Source organism: Adelges cooleyi, unplaced genomic scaffold, assembly GCF_023614345.1.
Source record: "Adelges cooleyi isolate 19-005CV unplaced genomic scaffold, UGA_ACOO_1.1 ACOO_flye_CR_arks_rails_tigmint_CR_PRNA_40, whole genome shotgun sequence".
In the NCBI taxonomy this organism is placed as follows: domain Eukaryota; kingdom Metazoa; phylum Arthropoda; class Insecta; order Hemiptera; family Adelgidae; genus Adelges; species Adelges cooleyi.
This window is the reverse complement of record NW_026096079.1, coordinates 773,248-794,233: the sequence shown is the minus strand read 5'-3', so window position 1 is coordinate 794,233 and position 20,986 is coordinate 773,248. Positions and strand designations below refer to the sequence as shown.

At 30.1% G+C, this 20,986-nt stretch overlaps 1 protein-coding gene across 2 annotated transcripts; it reads right to left on the bottom strand.

Annotated features, from left to right (window-relative positions):
• Positions 1–452: 452 nt before the first annotated feature.
• On the bottom strand, positions 453–13,785 carry LOC126841627 (tyrosine-protein kinase transmembrane receptor Ror-like). 2 transcript variants are annotated; one of them, XM_050578207.1, is made up of 10 exons: positions 13,308–13,785; positions 7,755–7,916; positions 7,516–7,664; positions 6,395–6,562; positions 6,080–6,284; positions 4,503–4,664; positions 4,187–4,308; positions 3,621–3,794; positions 2,486–2,644; positions 453–1,154 (listed from the first exon to the last, which is right to left on the bottom strand). In XM_050578207.1, the coding sequence occupies exons 1-10, from the start codon at positions 13,336–13,338 to the stop codon at positions 834–836; spliced, it is 1,653 nt and encodes a 550-aa protein (XP_050434164.1). In that variant the 5' UTR covers positions 13,339–13,785; the 3' UTR covers positions 453–833. The 2 variants fall into 2 exon arrangements, with proteins under 2 accessions (XP_050434164.1, XP_050434165.1); XM_050578208.1 differs by having other exon boundaries at positions 454–1,154; positions 6,080–6,266; positions 13,308–13,784.
• Between the last annotated feature and the right edge of the window lie 7,201 nt (positions 13,786–20,986).

The following is a 20,986-nucleotide window of genomic DNA, read 5'->3' as shown; positions in this document are numbered from 1 at the left end:
ATTCAAAATTATTTTTTTTCCTCTGGCATTAGTGAAAATACATTTTAAAATTATTATTAATGAAGCTAATTTGTGTGCGTATTATTATGTTGTATATTAAAATACTACAAATATTTAATAGTAAAAAATATTTTCATCATATTTGATTGAACTGTTTTACGACGGTCAAAACCAAGAAAATATGATTTTTACTTTTTCTTAAAAAGGGCGCAAGTGTTAATCAGATTTTGTTACAATACTTAATGCCTAAAAATGAATCTATGGATTTTTAATACCTTTAATATGGATTTCAACTTGTTATCAAATGGAAAATGATAGCATGACTACTATGTTGAATATAAATCCTTTAAATACGATTATACCTACCTTTCAAAAAAACTTTGTAGAAAATAAAAAAACTGATAAAAAATGTCTATTGTAGCTAGTTTTAATCTTAAATATTTTAAGATGGTTTAACTAAAATATCATCTGCATTAATATTGTGTATGCTACTCATCACTGGATGTATATGAAACAAAATAGAACCAAATATTTTCTAAAAACGTTTTACAATTTAAAACTATAATATTGTGTACTTAAAAATAAATTGTTTTTAATTACAAACTAAAAAATAATTGTACGTAGATTTTTACCAAATATATAGGTAATAAAATTAAAAAACAACAAGTGACATGGACACGCAAAGGTGGATAAAATAATGTTTCATGAAAAGTCAGATACGAGATACACGATGAGTAAGGACTTAGCAAAATAAAATTGTTATTCAAGTAATATTGCTAATTTACAAAAAACTATCAAAAATTACTATAGAGGAACTGAATCGTGCCGTTAACTCAATAAGGCAGGGGTAATATATATTCTCTGGTGTCGTCCAGGTCGTCGGGTTGTAAATAGTTGTCCACGTCCAACAGCTCTTCTGATGAATACTGCCGGAGATTCAGGTGATTGACGATGGCTGGCAAGGCGGGTGGTCGGGGCAATGGACTATCCAACTCGGGTCGTTTGGTCACGTTCTTTAACCGCTCGTATATATCAGAGAACCTCAACCGTTCCTTGGGGTCGCTCTTCCAGCAGCCGTTCATCAGTACACAAATAACAGGCGGGCAGTTCAGCGGGATCTCCAGCAACACACCGTCGTGTATTAACTTTAAAACCTGCAAGACAGAACAATAACACATAAATAATAGAAATATTTTATATGATATTGAAAATACATCTGACTAATATGATTTACACCTTCCCCCTGAGGTCTCTTAAACAGAAGCGCAAAAAGACAATTATATTATCCTCTTCTTTCCACAAGCCACTTTATAAAATAAAGCCGAAATCTTCCTTAGGATGGTAAATGGTCCAATTCTTACTTTATCAGTTTTCCTTCTGATTTTCCACAGAAACTTTATCTCCATCTTTACATTCATGCACTATCCTATTTATATCAAATCTTCTTCAATTCCTCTTTTCTATCCTCTTCAATATTACCCTTGTTGAAGTGTCTATTGGACTCATAACCGACTTGTTTCCGAACAGCAAATATGCCGGTTCAAACTTAGTCGAGCTATGAACTGTTTGACAGTATTCTGCCACACATTCCTCAGATATCGTTGATCAAGCTTGTTTCCTGTCTCCATTTAATTTACATCTGACCCTTCTGACGAGAGGTTGATTTAATCGTTCGTTTAATCCGTTAGATTGTGGGCAATCTATTGAAAATTGACTATATAATCATCCTATTAAGATCAATTTTTAACTAATCAGAGTTTAAACCAGTGTACTGATTCGCTAATAATAAGGTAATTTTATTCTTTTTTTTTCCTTATCTAAACTTAGCTTTTATTGTTTTTTAAATTTGTTTATTACGTTTTTTTTATTTCATGATAATAATATTTTTTTTCTTAGTTAATTAAGAAAGAAGAATGTTTTCTGAGCATAGTTTTTTGTTGTAGGTTTTAATCTCCGTCTTGACGTTTGAGTTCCGATCAACCTTCATTCCCACGATATCAATTTTTATAGGCGCCTTAGTAGTAGTCTTCTCATAGAATATAATCGGTTAACCAAAACTTTGGATTATCAAACCCATAATGTAAAAAATTGGAACAAAGTTTCATCGTGATTCAAAAATATTCAAAAATACAAAAGAAAGTTTCTAAATGCAAATTGCGAAATTGAAAATGCAAATACCTAATATGAATTCTCAATTCTCCGCGCATTTTAATTTAAAGATTTGTTATCTACTCCAATCTTTATAATATCTGCTACCTGGTCTGCGTATGTATCATTGAATGCTTAATTTAGGTTAACTTTAATCTTAGAGGCATATACATTTTTATTTAGGAGGAGGTACAGGCTACAGCTAGAGGGCGTTATGGTTATGATTTACAAACATTTCAATAAGATATAAATAATAATTTATGTTACTTATAGCTAATAAATATTTGTATTCTGCGTTAATAAAATATATAATGATTATCATATTGTCACTTCGTACTTCATCGTTGGAATATCCGTAGTAAGGCTGTTTTCCTAATGAATATATTTCCCATAGTACAATGCCAAACGACCACACGTCTGATTCCAATGTAAATTTGCCATAAATGACGCTTTCTGGGGACATCCATCTCACTGGAAGCAATCTTGAACCTCCGACCTATAAAAAAAAAAGTGTTGGTGTGAGAAGAATCGAAATTTAATCTTTTTCACATTTGGCGTTATCTGAGTGAACTTTTGACCAAATTAACGCCCCAAATAAGCACGAATGGGTGGTAAAGCCACCGAAAGAGCATAAAAAAGAAGCCTAAAAGAGCATATATACAGAAGATCTTTAGAAGTTCATAACCTACCTGATTTAATGATGATATACTAAAATTATAAATAAATGACCAAGTGAAATTTTTTTGCTTTTTTAAATAAGAAATATTTGGTGTGCAATCTCTTTAGCTTTAGATGGTCCCGTTCTCGAAGCAGAAAAAAGTATTGTTCAAAATTTAACTTTTTAATTTTTTAATATTTACAGTCTATACAATACGATTAGTATAATAAGTAAATGAGTCAATAATAACAATTTGAAAGAACATAGCTTGAATGGCTTGATGTCCACCCTTCCTCCTGTCTAATTCTCCTGTCATGTCCAAGCATAACTGTAATGTGCACTTATGACATTTGTGCACTGATGACATCAACACTATAATGTCATTTTATATTAATGTTAGCAATTATTATTGTAATTTTTGAAACTTTTTTAGCTAAACATTTAAAACAAGTAATAAAAAGCCAAGTTCAAGGTAATCAAGTTTGAGAGAATTATAAAAATAAAGACATAGGTTATTTGGTTACATTTGGATTTATTACTATTTTTAAGATCTGATCAATTCGCAGCACTGACGATTGTGTTATGCGATTATATTAGGGACGAATAGTTGAAATATTATCAGAAAACCGGTTAGGTTAGGTTTCTTCCTCTCTGCCCCTGCGGGTGTTAGAAATCAAATTAATAAATACGCTTATTATGTACGGTTTTAATGAACAGATAATAATTTGCAGACGACCACCGAGTGTGCTCTTTTAGGCTAAGAAATAACGTGTGCTCTTTTCGACTGAACCGGCGTTACACAAATAGTACTTACTTTATAATAGTCGCAGGTGTATATATCTCTGCTCATTCCGAAATCAGCAATTTTCACGGTCAGGTTATTCCCGACCAGGCAATTCCTGCAAGCTAAATCTCTATGCACAAATCTCTGGCTGGCTAAATACTTCATACCAGCTGCTATTTGCAACGATATTATTAACAATGCGTCCTGAAACACATACAGTTGTATTTATCTTAATTAAAAAATATAAATATATGAAATATTATTTCAACCCAAGGGTGTCACTTATTGTAACTCTTCTTGGGGGAAAACTGAGCACACTTTGAACCAATACAGTGGCTTAGGAAGCACTGGGCCAACATTTCCCCCTCTTTGGTTTTGTATATAAAAAAGAAAAAACAATTTTAAGTAGTTTATTGTCCATAAGTTTATACCGAAGTATTTTCTTTTATGTTCAAAATTAAAATAATTTACTAAAAATCTACCTATTGTTACATATGTCTGTACTTGAGACAAACTACAGTGAAAAAAGCTCTAATAAACACCATTGTGTTTACTAAAACTTTACATGTATCCACCCTGAGCACTGTTGCGCTTACCTTGTCTAAGATGGGCAGGTTCGAGGAGTAACTAGTGAACTGTTCGCTGCTGTTACGCAATACTTCTGTCAAGTCACCGTATGCCATGTACTCGAACACCATCCAGGGAGAGAATTTGTCTTCTAAAACATAAAGGTAAGTGTAACTAAATTAAAAACAATTTTGAAAATTATTAATCAAATTCAAAGTACTGTTTTGATTTGTTTGAGGAATTCTACAAACATTAAATTAAACTGATATATTTTGGACATGACTAGGTTAGGTCATCAACATAATTTTTGATTAACAATGAGAAATGACCAGACAATTGTATTACCTTGAGGACAAACTCCGATTAAAGTAAGAATGTTTTGGTGTCTGAAATACGTCATAATCTCTACTTCCCGCATGAAGTCTTCCTTGGCTTCCGAGTTAGCATGATCCTTCAATACTTTTATCGCCACGGTCTCCTCTTTGCCATCCGTATGCCTTAACGTACCTGTAGTCCACACAAAAATATTTAGTAAAAACTTAAAACGAATAATAGTATGTAACCCAATGACCTAGTTTAAACCGCTAAAATAGTCTGGGTTATATAATTAATATTAAATGGGGTAATATGGGTGAGCAATATATTAGCTCTTTAAGACATACTTTATAAAATTCGCTTAAAATAATACCTATTTTCTAGTCAACATTTTTCAATTACTTGTCAAGTATGTATTTATAATATGTTAAATATGAAACCATTCTACTCATAGTAAAATAGACAGCGTCGTGGCGCTCTCTTTTAGTTGAATTTTGCAACTACCAAATCGTACAGACATATTAGAGTGTCAATATCAAATTTTGATAATTACAAAATATATTATAGGTATTTGTGTTTTTTAATACTATATTATAGTGTTATACAGTGTGTTCCAGAATGAAAGGTAAGTAATAGGTGATTGGAAATCTGGGGAACCCCTAAATAAGCCCCCCATTTTCATTTTTTCGATAAGTAAAAAATTGAAGATTTCGACAGTTAAGTAAAAAAATAATAACTTTAAAAAAAAAAATTATTTCCTGTTATTTAGTGCAAAAAGCTCACCTTAAAAGAGGGGTCACATCATTTTCAGTCCTTTTTGGCCCCTAACTCAAAAAATGATAAGAGAAAAATGATTAGAGACCAGAAATAAATGATAAGTGATAAAAGATAAATGCTGAGACATAATTGATAAAACATAAAAAAAAAAGAGATAATTGGTAAGAGATAAATTATGAGAGACTAGATATAAATGACAAGAGAAGAGTTAGGGGCTGAAAAAGACTGAATATGATGTGACCCCTCTTTTAAGGTTAGCTTTTTGCACTAAATAACATGGAATAATTTTTTTGTTATTTTAGGTCATTAGTTTTTTTACTTAATTGTCGAAACCTTCAATTTTTTACTTATCGAAAAAATAAAAACGGGGGGCCTGTGCCCAGATGTCCAATCACCTATTACTTACCTTTCATGCTGGAACACCCTGTATAATATATTATAATAATATGATTTATTTAATTTTCATAAATAAAGAGAGAGAATGTCAATTTTCAATTATTTTTGATTTTCATATAAAAGTTTACTTCTGCTAACGATCAAAGATAACACTATTCCCGTATATTTAGTTCACTAGTCAAAAAAGAAAGATAAAGTTAATAGAAATGATTAATAGGTACATCATTATGTTAAGTACAAATAATTATCTAATATTATTGTTGGCATGCAAATCTTTTTTTTTTTAATTTCATAAGGTATTTAGTATTTCAAATACTATAAAATATGATTAATAGTATAATTTATATTATACCACGTATGTTTATAATTTATAAATCATTTATAGAATTAAATAAAATTTAGATGATATAATCATTTTAAACTGTCCAACGTACCTTTGTAGACATTGCCAAAATAGCCCTGGCCTATTTCCTCCATGGACGATATGCAGTCTTTACTCAGGTACGGTATCAAAATGGTATCCCTTAACATGCTGTCATCCGCTGATTGTGACCCGTACTGTGGATTCATAGTGTAACAGTCGTCTTGTATCATTCCTTTTATCAATGGGACCACCGGCGTCTGTGCACACAAATTATACTGTCAACAGTTACACACCCGTCCCAGACATGTAGTACACTAAAGCTGTTATAACACTTATATATGCGCTATCACAAATCAATTTTACGTGTATTGTTTTTAATATTCACCTTGTTGTTTAATGTCTTCTTTTGGCAACAAGTCCGTTTCGTAGTCCAGCTCCAACACATGACCAACAAAATGACAATTGCTGTAACGGTCGCCACCGCGGCTGCTAACAAAATAATTGGATTTATGGTCATTAAGAAGCCCAGCACGTCCAAGTACAACGGCTTCATCTGTAACAACGGTAGTGATTAGTAAGTTCAAGTAAGTGTGATAGTTAAAATTAAAAAAAATCGAGACACTGTAACTCTAAAACCTTGTTGTGAATAGGGAAAAAAACAATATTCTACCATTAAAATTAAAAAAATTGATATTTGTCTTAGCTTAAACACAGTTAAATAGAATTCATACCAATTCGGTTAGGTTAGGTTAGGTTATAACGCTTAATTTTCAAATTTCACTTAAACTATAAGAGATAAAAAGTTGATTCTAGGCTCATTGAAAAAAATTTCAATTGTAAATCTCCGAAACTGATTTTGTTTAGGGTCTTATTAGAATCACCTTGGCGTGTCGAGTGCAGTGAATAGTTACAGAACTTTATCTGATATTGTTTATTCACTACAGAGCTCTACAGTGGTTAATCATAAATAAATAAATAAAAATTTGAAACATATTTTTAATTAAAAATATTAACCGTCCATAAATCAAGAAAGTCCAAATGCCGACTTTGCCAGCGTTTTACATGGTAATCGGGTGTTTTTTTCAAACTTAAATTAAGTTATTTTGATTTATGGCATAGGTATAAAGTATATTGGGATCAGGTAAGCCTCAGATTTTCAGAAATTATTACCACTGAAAGTAGTAAAATTACTTTCAAATAAACCTTTCAAAAACCAATAAAAGCATTATAGAAGGTTGTATTTTTCAGACACCTTTTGACTAATTTTGATTTTTAAAAAATTATTTTATTTTATAGTCTCACTCTAGAACTACATTTAATCTAATCCTCAGACCTTTAGTTTTAAAACTTCATAAAAAAAAAAATAAAATAAAGAAAAAGTTTCCGTCTTTTCCAGGAGAAAGGTTTATGATATTTTTTTTTGTTTGTCAACGTTATAAGATAGTACAACAAATCATTGTAAAATCAATATTGTCTTCTCAGCTAAAGCTTATCAGTTCTACTTACTGGGAAAAACGACGTGGTTTCGTTCAACGGCGTCGATGGAGTTGATCGATTTGTATTGTGTGGCGACAATATCGTCAATCCAGAATGGTACTTTCTGGGTTCGTTTTTATTTATGCTCAAATTCGGTATTGTTTTAGGTGACAACGGGACTGGAAATTAAAAAAAAAAACTTTCGGGTTGTACATAATATTATAACAATAATATGAATAGCACTACAACAGCGTTCGTCAGAAACTTACCTGTGTATCGCTTGGGACATTTCAAGTCTTTGGTGGGTTTGCTCCCGTCTTGTGGACATATGCAAATATAAGTGTTATTTTGCAGCTGGTTGCAGGCCGCTTCCGTTCCACAAGGTTTCATCTCGACGCAAGATCCAACCTGTGCGTCATCACCGTAGGAAGCTATAAATGTTAATGAAAAAAAATAATATACTAATACCATTAAAATTACAACAGCTTGATCATATTATGAACACCCTTCCCGCAGTTCCCTGTCTTTTGCCACCTCTTCTGGATACTCTATTCCTATTAAACTTTCCCCGTTGATTGCATCTAGTCCCACTCCGAGATAATTAAAAGTTTCCACCTTCTCGAATCTAATTTGTCCTACTACTAATTTCGTCTGATTGTGAAGCCCGCTTGATAATCTCCCACAGTCTAATAATTATTAATTTTCTAGTAAAATCACATTCCAATACAATGTGAACAATTCAACTATGACTATACGTGTTATAAGTGTTGTAGCACAAACAGGAAAAAACTTTGTATTAGATTGAGTTCAAGACCCCTGGTGTGTGTATAGTTTTTTATCTGGATATTTTTTAATGAAATCAAAACAAATTTTATCTCCTTTTTTTATAAGGGTTATAATAACTATAAGTGATTATAATTCAATAATGCATTTTTCTAATTTTTTTTCTTTCTAAAAAGATATTATTAATTATACAGTGCATGTAAAACGTAGTGATTAAATATACATATGATTTAAATTTAAAATGTTTTGACTTTATTTTTATTATACATCAATTTAAATTTTAAACTTATTTTTATTGAAAGTTTAAGTTGCCAGTTATTAACGTCACATTGTAGAGAAATACTCATAATTTACTGAAATTATCAAAGCTCTATAAAGATTGGTAGTAATATAAGCATTTTAACTATGCAGGGAAATCACTACCAAGACATTCTTATAAACTACTATATTATCTTCATATGTCAAATAAAACTATAACTGCTAAATGCAATAAAATACTTGAAAGGTGAGTAAATTATAACACCTATTTTTAATACTTTATTATTAACAAATAGAAAATATTCTTAGGTTTAAAATTGAGTAATTAAATTTCTTACAGTGTGAAAAAATGTTACTAAAAATTCTGGTACGTATATGTTTAAAGGTGTTTGCCAGTGCACAACAGAGGTCATAGAACAACCCATAAATAAACACAGGAAAAATGCCAGTGAGTCGTATAGTTTATTGCTGGGTATATTCTTCGAAACTGTCACATGTGTTGCCTACACTATGCGCCTTAATATTGGCGACTTTGGTTCACTATAATCTTTTTTCTCAGCTTTCGAGAATGTAGCTCACTAATATCGTCAACTGCTTGTACTAAGACATTAAATTGATTGAAATTTATTTAGATATTTAATAATGGTCCTTTTTTGTTATCAAGATTTAAAAAATGAGCGGATTGACTACTTTGAATGATTCCTGTTGTCGTAACTGCTTTATTTTACCATCGTTACAATATGGGTAGATAACCTAAAATATTTAGTTTTCTTTTAAAAACAGAATAACTCTTTATATAGTTTCAATGAGTAAGTTACATCCTAGTCAATATCCAATCATTTTGATCTAGTCCAAGGCAATTAAATTTAGAGAAAATAATTCCTTTTTTTTTAGACAGCCATTTGGGTACTTTTTTTGTATATTTTTAAATCAAAATACCATTGGGGCCACCTATAACTACTAAATTTAATTAAATATTGCTTTTTGAGTCCATAAATTGCAGACTTGGTAGTTTTAGGATAACAGAAGTATACCCCAACAATACATTTTGTTAAATCAAAAGTTATTGTGTAGGAAGAACACAGCTAGGCACATGTAACTATTTTAGTAGTTAGAATAATACAATTTTTATAAATAAAAATATATTTTTGCTGTGAGAATAAGATAACATAACCTTGGGAAAATGCATGTCCGTATGAGGACACCAATGTTGGATGTACACAAAACCGTCAAAACGGCTTAATGATGACACTAATGTAAACTAATTAAACTAATTCGTGGGAAAACGATGCGTTTGACGGGAACGAATGGAGCCGACCTATTGCTTGGTCGTAAAAAGAGTTGTTTACTATAACTTGCTTAAGTGTATACACGACACCGTACAGCGATAGGGTGGATTATGGTTAATACACTTATCCTCACTTAAAACAATTGCAATTTGTAGGTTTTATTTTTGGACAAACTACTTAAGTTTATGTTATTTTATAATATTCAAATGTTTATCTTTTTTTAATTTTTTTCCAGAGCTCTGGCATCGTATAAAACTTTTTAAAATACGAATAATTTGCTGCTCATTTTAAACTTGATAATTACTTTTAAAAGTTACTTAAGTATTATTAAAAATTGTCCTTGCTAAGCATTTACAAGGATTAAGGATACGACTCTTATTGGGTCTTAAAATATTTTTTTTATAATATCATTTTTTACACTCTACAGTATTAGTCTTAATATTGAAAGCTACCGAGTATTTAGCGTTTAAGTAGAATATTTTGATTTAGAAATTCATAATCAATTAACTTTCACAAAACTAGCCAAATAATATTTGTCGTACATAGTATTACATTTATTAGGTACTCAATGAGGTTAAATTAATACATTTTAATTAACTTTAGATTCGTTATGTAACCAAATAAAAAGGTCTATTAAAACGTTATTTGTATCCTTATAGAGGCTAGCTCGTGACGAACGATGTCCAATGGTCGTGTGCTAAGCAAAAACAGATGAACTACTAAATAAACAATGTATACCTTAATGGTATTTATTAGCTACTTCTCATTGGTGTGTTTACAGTGTAAACAACAAATAGTTTTAATAGTAACAGTTGAACAAATAATTTACTCCTGTCATTTCACCGAATCATTTTTCTTTATCGTTGTCGTTTTATCGCGAGACTATTCACAGTGATGCTATTTCATTACTATAATATTGGTTTTATTGCATTGATTTACACAATAAAAACATTGTGTTAACCTTGTAAACAAATATGCATTTTGTAAATCAATAACAGCTTCCGATTCCAGTATTAAAATGTTCACCAGAAAAGATTTTTAAGATCAATTTTAATGCTTTCTAAGTCCACTAAAAATTATCACTTTTATATAGGCAATACATATTATTGTGCAAATAGAATTTATTAAGTAAAAATTTCATATAAAGTACATTTTCTAGCAAAAATAAAATAAATAATAAAAGAAAAAAATATTTATTGAAATTATTTCTTGTATATTTTATGTAAATTTGAGAATATTTTCTCCCTAGTCTAATACTTATTATAAAACTTTTTCTATGATACATTTAGTACCTAATTTATGATCCTATAGAACTTTGTAAGATGCTTTTATATATTTTTTTTTTTTTTGGTCCTTAATGGAGCTCTTAACCGGATCAACTGTATATTGTAATATATTTGTTTATGTCAATGTATTTTCATAGTATGTATCGTTGATACAAGCTTTAAGGCTTATGTGACCTACGTTTACTGAAATTGGTATTGTCGATGGGGGGGGGGGGAATTAATTTAAAACCGACAAGGGTAAAAGTGCATATTACATTTATCTTATTCGAAATGAGATTCCATTAAATGTGTATCGCTTTTTCTTATTTTTTTCATTTATACCATGCTCATTTGCTTATTCAATTTAAAACTAACTAGATGAATAAGAAATGATTTACAATATTTCTAGACTTCCAATAGGCAACTTGACTGTTATTGTAAAAAGTATTGAAGGCAAACCGGTGTTCAAACTTAAAATAGTTTTTATTTTATCATTGTGCAAATTAATCTAGAAAATTAACGCATTATTATTTTTTTTTATTATTATTATTTTATGTTTTCATAGAGTTACATTTTTTTGGGATGGTGGAAAATTGCAATTAGTTCTTCAATGATTTCCAGATATTCTCCCACCGAACGTGGGAAAGAATCTTAAAAATGACATTTAGGACTTAAGCGACCAAATTTTCCTAGAATGTTCACCGAGCTAATCTAACCCCCATTCAAATGTATTACCTATTTTTTAATCAACTTAACAATATAGTTACTAGTCGGTCATCGATCAGTGAACATTTTCAGCAAATTGATATTATTAAAAAAAAAAAAAAAAATCTAAAAATGTTCGCTACCAGTTCATCACAACATCATCACAATGTGTTATAACGGTGTCGACCGAGAGAGGTCACCATGTTGTTCGCGGGTTAATTATGATAAAAATTACGATTAAACACTAACAGCTAGAAAAATAACAATATTTCAGATAACGAACCCAGGCCGATAATACTGAAAGATCTAGCGCATAGATGTTGGCACAACAGAGACGAGACTGTACGTTAGACCTCTGATGCATTGGGCGTGCGATACAAAAATAAGGTGGTTTTTAATATAGGTACATACATATTAAACGGTATTGTTCTGCACTGTTGTCGAGAGTTCACGACACAAACAATGTAATTTGTTGTATAGACCTATCATTTTTGATAATTAAGGGAATAGATAAAATCAATGCTACTAGAACATCAACTATTAAATATTACTTTATTTTACAAATTCCATTCTTTCGACAATGCTCAAACCGTTACCTATTTTCTATTTCAACTAATTTATATGGAAAAATTAGTTCGGCTATCATTTATTTTATACATGTAGATTTTTTTAGGAAAACACACTATATTTAATCGTTTGCAATACTTGTTATGTATAATTGTATACATTATACCGTTATTGTGATGTTAAAAGACAAACAAATCACAACTCAGAAGTGAACTAGTAATAATGTTAATTTAAAAAAAAAAAAATAATTTTTATGGTTTGGTCGACGGTTATGTTAAAAATAATTAGGCTTTCAGTTTCGAAGCAGCCACCTTACTTTAGTTTATAAAACATGTTCAATAAATTAGGCACCGTTAATTTGCGTTAAATATTCTGACCAAAACCAATATTGTTTTCAGGACATTTATTAGGTGTCTCTATCAAACTATAATACCTAGGTCAAGACTGTGTTATTTTCAAATTTATATACATATAAATTATAGTATATTATGTAGTATTTATTTTAGGCCGCTTCTGTTAGAAATCAAACCGTTTTGTGGATTAAGGCCATTTAAATGTGTAAATGTGTTTAAATGGAAATAAAATGTTATTGTTTAGAGAACTGCCGTTAGGCGACTGACCCATATAAGGACTTTGGATTGTGGTCCGGTTTCCTTTTCGTTTAAACATATAACAGATAATACCTATTGTTTGTTCAGCCACAGCAAGTCAAGTTACTACGTCGGTGATAATGTAAATGATCGTTTTGTACCGTTTCGAAATTACTTGAAAACGCAATTATCGATTGATTGTTAAGACATTTTAAATCGCTGACACGGAAAAATGCACCGACTTCCAAGTAACCGTGTTCAGATGATCTTGATCTGATTTTAGACAGCCATGAAATTGTTTGTGTCCGAGTAATATTTGTAGTAAATTTCATTAACTAATTAACTAATTAAGATTTTCAACTTACCGGCGGACCTCTTTCGTCGTTGGACGTGCATATTGTTGTAACTGACCGCTCAAGTTTCTGCCCGAATTCGGTCCGTCAAAGGTGTTCTATTCGGTTTTCCGTGATTTTCTCACCTTTAGCGCCTTTTCGAAAAATTACACCGGTCGACATTTTTCGAGGCGAAAAAATGTAGATTTAATTTTAAACAAATATTGGGCAATCCAAATGTGCGGCGCGGTGTGTTTGTGCTCGGACAAGGTAACGCGATAGGACTGATCGAAAAAATTATAACAACTAATCTAGTCGGCGGTTGTAATCGTAGCTGTTGTAACGTTATTGTAAAATATATTTCAGTAATTATTATTATTATTATTATTATTACCGTTATCGCTGGACGTACTTGGAATATGAACCGTGGCCGGTGTGTACGGTGGAGCCACACTCATATAGTGTAGTGTATATTTTACTATCTGAATACTTAACAGTTGGAATTACAATATGATATCGCGCCGATCCCGTAAACGCTACTGATTCTGTATTTTTCTAGCACTCTAGTCACTACCGCATACCACCGAGCACAGTTACTTAATAGAATGTATATATATATATATATATATATATCTGTTTGTATATTTATGTACAGGATTTGTATAAACATAATAATGTCTTGTGTTCCGAAGACGTGCGGCGTCGTAAATCCCATTTGTTCGTGCCGACTCATTTAAACGGTTCGCACACCCTTCAACCCCCCCCCCTTTTGGGGTGTGACTTGTAAGACAACAACGGGTCTTACACGTCGCTCTTCACCCTTTTACCCATCAAGGACAACAGCCTTGTCAACAGTGTGTAGTATATTTTAGGTTAAACGAACTTTGTGTCAAACCGTGTCCACGCCCTTACCCGGTAGTAAATCATCTAAACGCTTATATAGTTTATTATAACATATAATAGCATTATGAGATTAATAAAACTGTGCGAGACTGTGGCAACAATAATAATCACTTTGGTGGTGTTGTTAAAACATTTGAATTTATTATACTTGCCAATATATTATAATATAGTATACATAATAATCGATATATGAATATAATGTAACACATAGAAAAAAAAAACAATGAACGAAAACCTGCTAATAAAAAAATATAACATTTCTCTCTTTCTGAGAAAGTAAATATGCATTTTTAGTTTTTCTTTTTTTGAAAACATCCGTATAAAACTATCTAATATTTTAGTATATTCTAATATTGTAAAATAACTAAAGTGTTCAATCCAAAAAGAAAAACTACAAAGTTGCAATTAATTTAAGAGGTTAGGTAAGGGTTTTTAAAAAAAAAAATACCTTCCGTGGCTCCAAATCGCAGCTAAAGTTATAATACTTCTCATTATTATTATTACAATAATGATTTTTTAAAAATTTCAAGTGTTTTTTGTTTTCATTATCACCCGTGTAAACACTGGAGAAACTTACAGTTAGTTACTTGACAACAAAAATAATAATACATGAACAAGTTACAAGTTGCACCTTCAAATCATTCGAGTTGACACGTCAAGGTTAGGTTCTTACTTCATATTATTATACTGTAAGTATATTATATTCTAAATTTGCATTTTTTTTTTACACATAGTTTTATTGTTGTAAAAAAAAATATGCGTCTCGATAATAATACCTTCTTATTTATTTTTCTTATTTTTTTCCGTGTTGAATATATTTACCTACATTTCCACCGACGGCACGACCCGTCAACGTTGTAGTTAATATATTTTACTATATTTTAAGCTTTTCCCTAAGGTTTAAGATTGCCAGTGAAACTTTTGATAATTGCGGTTGTGGTAAAATTTTATGCTTAAACAGATATAAGACACAGGTCGAATTGATAACCTACGTTTTTCTGAAAGAGAATAATTATGACTTTAAACACAAGCTTATGCAATATAACGTATAAATTACCTACCAATAAAAATTATATTTTGTTTCCAAGCAGATGGGTTAGGTTGATTTTAAAAAAACTATGACTAAAATTGTAATTTTTAACAAAAGACAGTTGACATTTTTACTCAAATACTAATTTGATAATAAGTGAATAATTAATTGCAAGTCAATTTATTGGTCATTTAGACGACCAAAACCGAACGCCAATATTTTTGCCTTTCTGGTTTATATTTATCCTACTTGGCCCTGTTTGATGGCCTCGACAAACTTATTTTTATATCCGGTATGATAGCAGTGTTTAAGATATTGCGTGCGAATTTATCCAAGGCCAGACAAAATCATGTGGATAAAATGTTAATAATAGATATTTCATGTATTTCGTAACAAATATCGTTGAAAACATACAATTGAATAAATCAAATTATTTTTAGTAGTTGAAATTCTGTTTGAAATTCTGACCACTGAAATATTATGAAAGATATAGATGGTCGATATGAGCTACGGTTTTGCGATACTAGTACACATATTATACAAAACAAATACCTCTATTATCATTGTCCGATCAACGAGTAATTGATAATGTTACAACAACAATCATCTGCACGTTTAACCTTTACACGTCATATCGTCAGATAAAGTGAAAATATAATATCTCTCATAAATAAAGGTGTTCATTTGTTTGTTTTTACCGGTCATGTATGTATCTATTTAGAAGAATTGTAAATAAAAACATCATTTTTTTCGATTACAGCAAAGTAGTTATTTTACAAAACTCCAGCAAGAGCAGCGGCTCTAAATTAGTGAATTTCATGACAGCTTGGTGTGTATTGTGTTTTAAACTTAAAAGGAAAATAATAATTGTAACTTGCACTTTATGACCAGATTTTGACATATTATTAAATACCTTTAATAGGACTAAAAAGTAAAAAATAAAATAAATTAATTTAAAAAAAAACCTTTTTAAAAACATGCTATTGTAAAAAAACACTAAAAAAGTGAACTAAAAATTAAAAAAATAATTTTACTACAAGAAAAATTTACCAATAAGTTGTAGCACATTTTATTTAAAATGCCAATTACTTTGAAAACAACCGAAAATTAACTACAGTTTTAAATAATGTTAAACATTTTTTATTTTTTACTAAAAAGAAAAAGTACAAATTCATTGAGTTAAGTATTATGAAACGTATGTGTCACACACTAAAACTGAACCAAATTTAAATTTTACAAAAAACTTACAATATCAAAACATTATTTGAAATGTTATTTGATAAATTTATTAGGGACTTTGTTGAATAGGGTCCACGCTTTTTTTTTTAGGTAAAAATGTAAAATGTTTAATATTATATATAACTGTAGTTCGTTTTTGGTTGTTTTTAAAGTAATTGACATTTTATTAGATTTTAAACGAGGAGTAAACAGTGGTGGCTATCTTGCAAAATAATGGTGTGTCAATTTTAAAACCATACACCACCCACGCAGCCTAACACAAAATTGTAATTAGCAATGCAATTTTTGTATACTAGTTATAAATACAAAAAAAAAGAAATATATATAAATAGGTAGTTAAAACGATTTTTTCAACTAAGTTTAGTAAAATGATGTTCACTTGCCCAGTTGGCTCTTGTCGTTGAAGTATTGCCTAAACTACATATTATATATGGCCACACACAGAGAAGCATAATTTATACTGACAAAAAAGGGCGTTTTAATTTTTACATACTTCTTATGTATTTTTTTATTAAAACATTTTATACGTAGGGAAAATGATTTAAAAAAAAATTACTGATTTTACTGTAATAAAAACAATAATTACTGATTATATTAAATCCATCGGTCTAATTAACATTATGTGGTGCTTCTACGTCCCCTTCAAATTGAGCGTATGGCCCATCCTTGTCTTCCAAAAAATGAATGGTACTACAGGCGAGGCATGGCATGTTTATAGATCATTATGATTTATGTCACAAAAAAATTAACCTCTATAGACAGGATGTGTGGTTAATCGAATAATATTAAGGCGAGACTAACACCCTTTGTGCACAGGGCTGTGACTACAGGGTCATTCATTAACTACGAACCAGTTTATACTTTAAAAGACATAGCATTTTGAATTCATTATTTTTCATTAATTTCACAGTTAGACCAGATTTGACCAGCAATTTTGGATAAATTTTGAAAAGTAGTTTTTGGCAGGTAAGTAACTTTTACAAGACAGTTTTGTAGGTTTGCTTTTTGGTTCTAACTTAATGTCTTTATTATTACAATATTCAGACTTTTCTAATACAACCTACCGAATCTGTATTATGTTATTATTTCAGTTGACAGTTAGCACGGTAACCGCAGTTCAGGTCAAAGTTGTTTTAATTATTGTACAACGTTTCATTGGAATATAATATTTATCGTGGCACAGAGAATACCTCTGAGGGTAACCAGAGGGTTGTATAAATATTAGTACGGCAATCTGACATGATGATACATAACACATCAACTAAACGTTGACAGCTGTCAACCCTTTTATCTCACCAAAACACTCTCCAGAAATGTATTCCCAGCTATCTGAAACTAATTAACCGAAACCTTCAAACAAATACAAACCAAGCGTTAAACGAGATAAAAATAAAAATACTTGAAAATAAATTTAAACAAAAAAAAAAGCTGTTTCTTTTACACTTACCAACTCATATCGTTGTACCGCAGACATTGTTGTGACTTCCTTCAATAAACTTGACAGTGACCACCCTGTCTTTAATGCTGACTGCTCTGACTTTCGCCATTCACAATAATAATTGTGCTCGACTATTTTAAAGTTTAATTGTAATAAAATAAAAAAAATAATTATTATAAAGTGTAAAATACTTAAACTATATCTATGTACTGAGTGTGTTAAAATAATTTATCAATAAAATATAACAGCATACACATTTTAAAACAAAAATAACTCTATTAATCTTAAAAAAGCCTAAATAAAACATTTAAATGTTGTGTAATTTTCAAAAACATTTTCTAAAATCCTTTTATAAAAAATATCTGAAATGTAGTAACGGTAAGCATTGTGTAATAATATTATTATGTTGTAAAATACCAGAAAATATTATCTCATGAATTGAGTTTTACCAACTAACCACCAGATTACGCTACTTAAACATAAAGTATAAATTATTTATCAACATATCCTTCGTAAGACGAAGAAGTACCATAATAGTTTTTACTAACATTAATTGTTTTTCGTTAAGAGTTTCAAAATACAAGATTTATTAAGTTTGGTAACACATTTGATATGTTTAAAAGAAATTGTCCAAATCCAATGATCCATTTACCTTCAAATTTACCTTTGCCTTTAATTGTATAACTCTCCCATCTGTTCATTACATAAGTATGCATTTTCTTGGTAAAATAATAGTTCTGGACATAGTGATCAATTAGAGAAAATACAAAATAAAGTCCTTAGGTTTATTGTTAGGTACATAAAGTCTACCTAAAGTTTCAGTACAGGGCGATTCATTAAGGATAAGCCACTCTATATATCTCTTAAATGAATTGTAATTTTGTAGTTTCTCTTTATGTTATTTTAAAATATGATAAAATTACTAAATATTTACCTTTTTAGTATTTTCAAAAGCTCTACCGACTTTTAAAACTTAAACGATAACGTATTTAATTAAATTATCAAACTAAATTATATTTAATTAAATTTACCTAATAATTAATCGCACTGCAAAATATAAATTGAAAACAGTACTTAATAATGTTCAATAGGACGTTACAGTTATGTTTTAAATATATTTCAGATTTAATCAGAATACAACTAAACACATATATGAATATATATATAACATACAATACAATAAATCTAGATGTATTTTGTTTGTTGACAAAAACCTAACAGTGAAAAAAGACCAAGTTCCAGTCCATTTCCAAAAAAAGTCAGCCTATCAAAGTAGTGATATCTACATTGTGGCCAAGTCTGTTATTTATTTAATTCACATGACCTCACTTTACTCCTACTTTCATGGGCAACGCTGATCTTTAATTTTTATTGCTTAACACTTGACCAGTTTTTTGACCTTTCTAATCAAGCAATACATTCATGCGGTGTCACACCATATATGTATAAACACCATACGATAGTTAAAAAATATCAAATCAAATATTAATATGATACGATTAAAGAAGTATTGTATAATAAATTGTATTTTTTTTACCTGAGGCATATAGCCAATATCCATTTAGATACTATTTGTACATTTACAGCACCTGAATTCAAAGTTTCTGTACCAATTATTAGATTTAATAATGTAGTTTTGCCACAACCACTTGGATCCAAGAGACCATAACTATTTGAAATTAAAAATTGTATTACATTTTAAAATTTACACACTTAAGAATTGTTTTGAGTTTTGTTTGTAGTTACTTATGTAAAAATATTTTGGAATATTTAATTTAAAAAAAAAAATATGAATACTTGTTTAAATATGAAAATGTTATGCTGTATTTAACCATATTATAATGTAGTAAATTTGAATTTATAAGTACAATGGTGTTTTTATTTTGTGTGTAGTTTATGTATTTTAATTGAAACATGAAAAGTAGCATAATTATAATATTCGAAGGTTTCTATAATTTTTCATAAAGATATAGAATAATTAGAATATTTTTTTTGTTTTATTAAGGATAAAAAAAGAAATAAAGAGGTTTATAAAATATACCCCTTGGCCTTCCTTACACAATTTTAATTAGGGTTTCCACTCTTGAACCGGGTAGGTTGAAAAAATATAATATAATTCCAGAAAACATATTTGAATATATTAAAAAAAGCCTTCATAAAACAAGACAATACTACATAATAATTTATAAATTGGACATTTTAATTAGGTTTACTGTGCAATTCTAAAAAATGTATATTTTGGGCGTAAAGTAAAATAGAGTACATTTTTGTTAAAGCATTTTAAAAAACTAAAACACCGAAAAGCTATATTTTTTTTAATCTTATACCCACTAAGTTTTTTTTTAATCTTTATTTGTGACAAAATGTTAATAATTTTGTCTTTTTTAAATTGATACTTGAATGATAGTAAAAAATTAATGAAGTTATTGTTATTTTCTTTTTATGTAACCAAATAATTAAAAAAATTGTAAACGAAAATGTTAATAAAAAAAAAAAAAAATATATATAAATTAAAAACAAGAAAAATTGACACAGCATATTTTATAACCATTTAATATAGCCTATTTTTGCCACCTATTTTTTTTCACTCTCAGACCAATTTGCTTCCCCAAACTGTACAGTCTGATCCCATCGAATTGGCTTGTATTTTTTTTTTTACCAAGGATTATTTTTTTTCAACAATTATTCGTTTGTAGATAAAATAATTTGTTTCTATGTGTGTGTGTGTGTGTTTGCAATTGATTAAAATGCGTGACCTGACTGCTTGCTGTACACGGGACAGGACAGGATAGGATGGGAAAGGAGAGCAGGTGCACAGCGGATTTGGCATTCCAAACATGACAAGTGCCAGCGACACACACTGACAGCTTTGCGCGGTGCGACCAAACGTCCCGCAGTGGCCGCTGCTGTTGCTGTTGTTGCCCTTGGTTAGCTCGGATGATACCGGTACGGTTGCCATAGTTACTGGCTGCGCGGATCGATATCGCCGGCCGGCCGGCATGCTGCCTATCCCGTCTCTCCCGGCTCTCCACGGTCCGTCCCTACCCTATCCCGGCTCTCCTGCACTCACCCCGTTCCCATCGGTTCCCCACTTGGCCAACG

Excerpts from the sequence above, each read along its gene's own strand:
- LOC126841627 (XM_050578207.1), bottom strand. The coding sequence starts at position 13,338 with ATGCACGTCCAACGACGAAAGAGGTCCGCCG. Across the intron at positions 6,563-7,515 it reads AAACCACGTCGTTTTTCCCA|ATGAAGCCGTTGTACTTGGA; the intron begins GTAAGTAGAACT and ends CCGTTGTTACAG. Across the intron at positions 4,309-4,502 it reads AATCGGAGTTTGTCCTCAAG|AAGACAAATTCTCTCCCTGG; the intron begins GTAATACAATTG and ends TTTATGTTTTAG.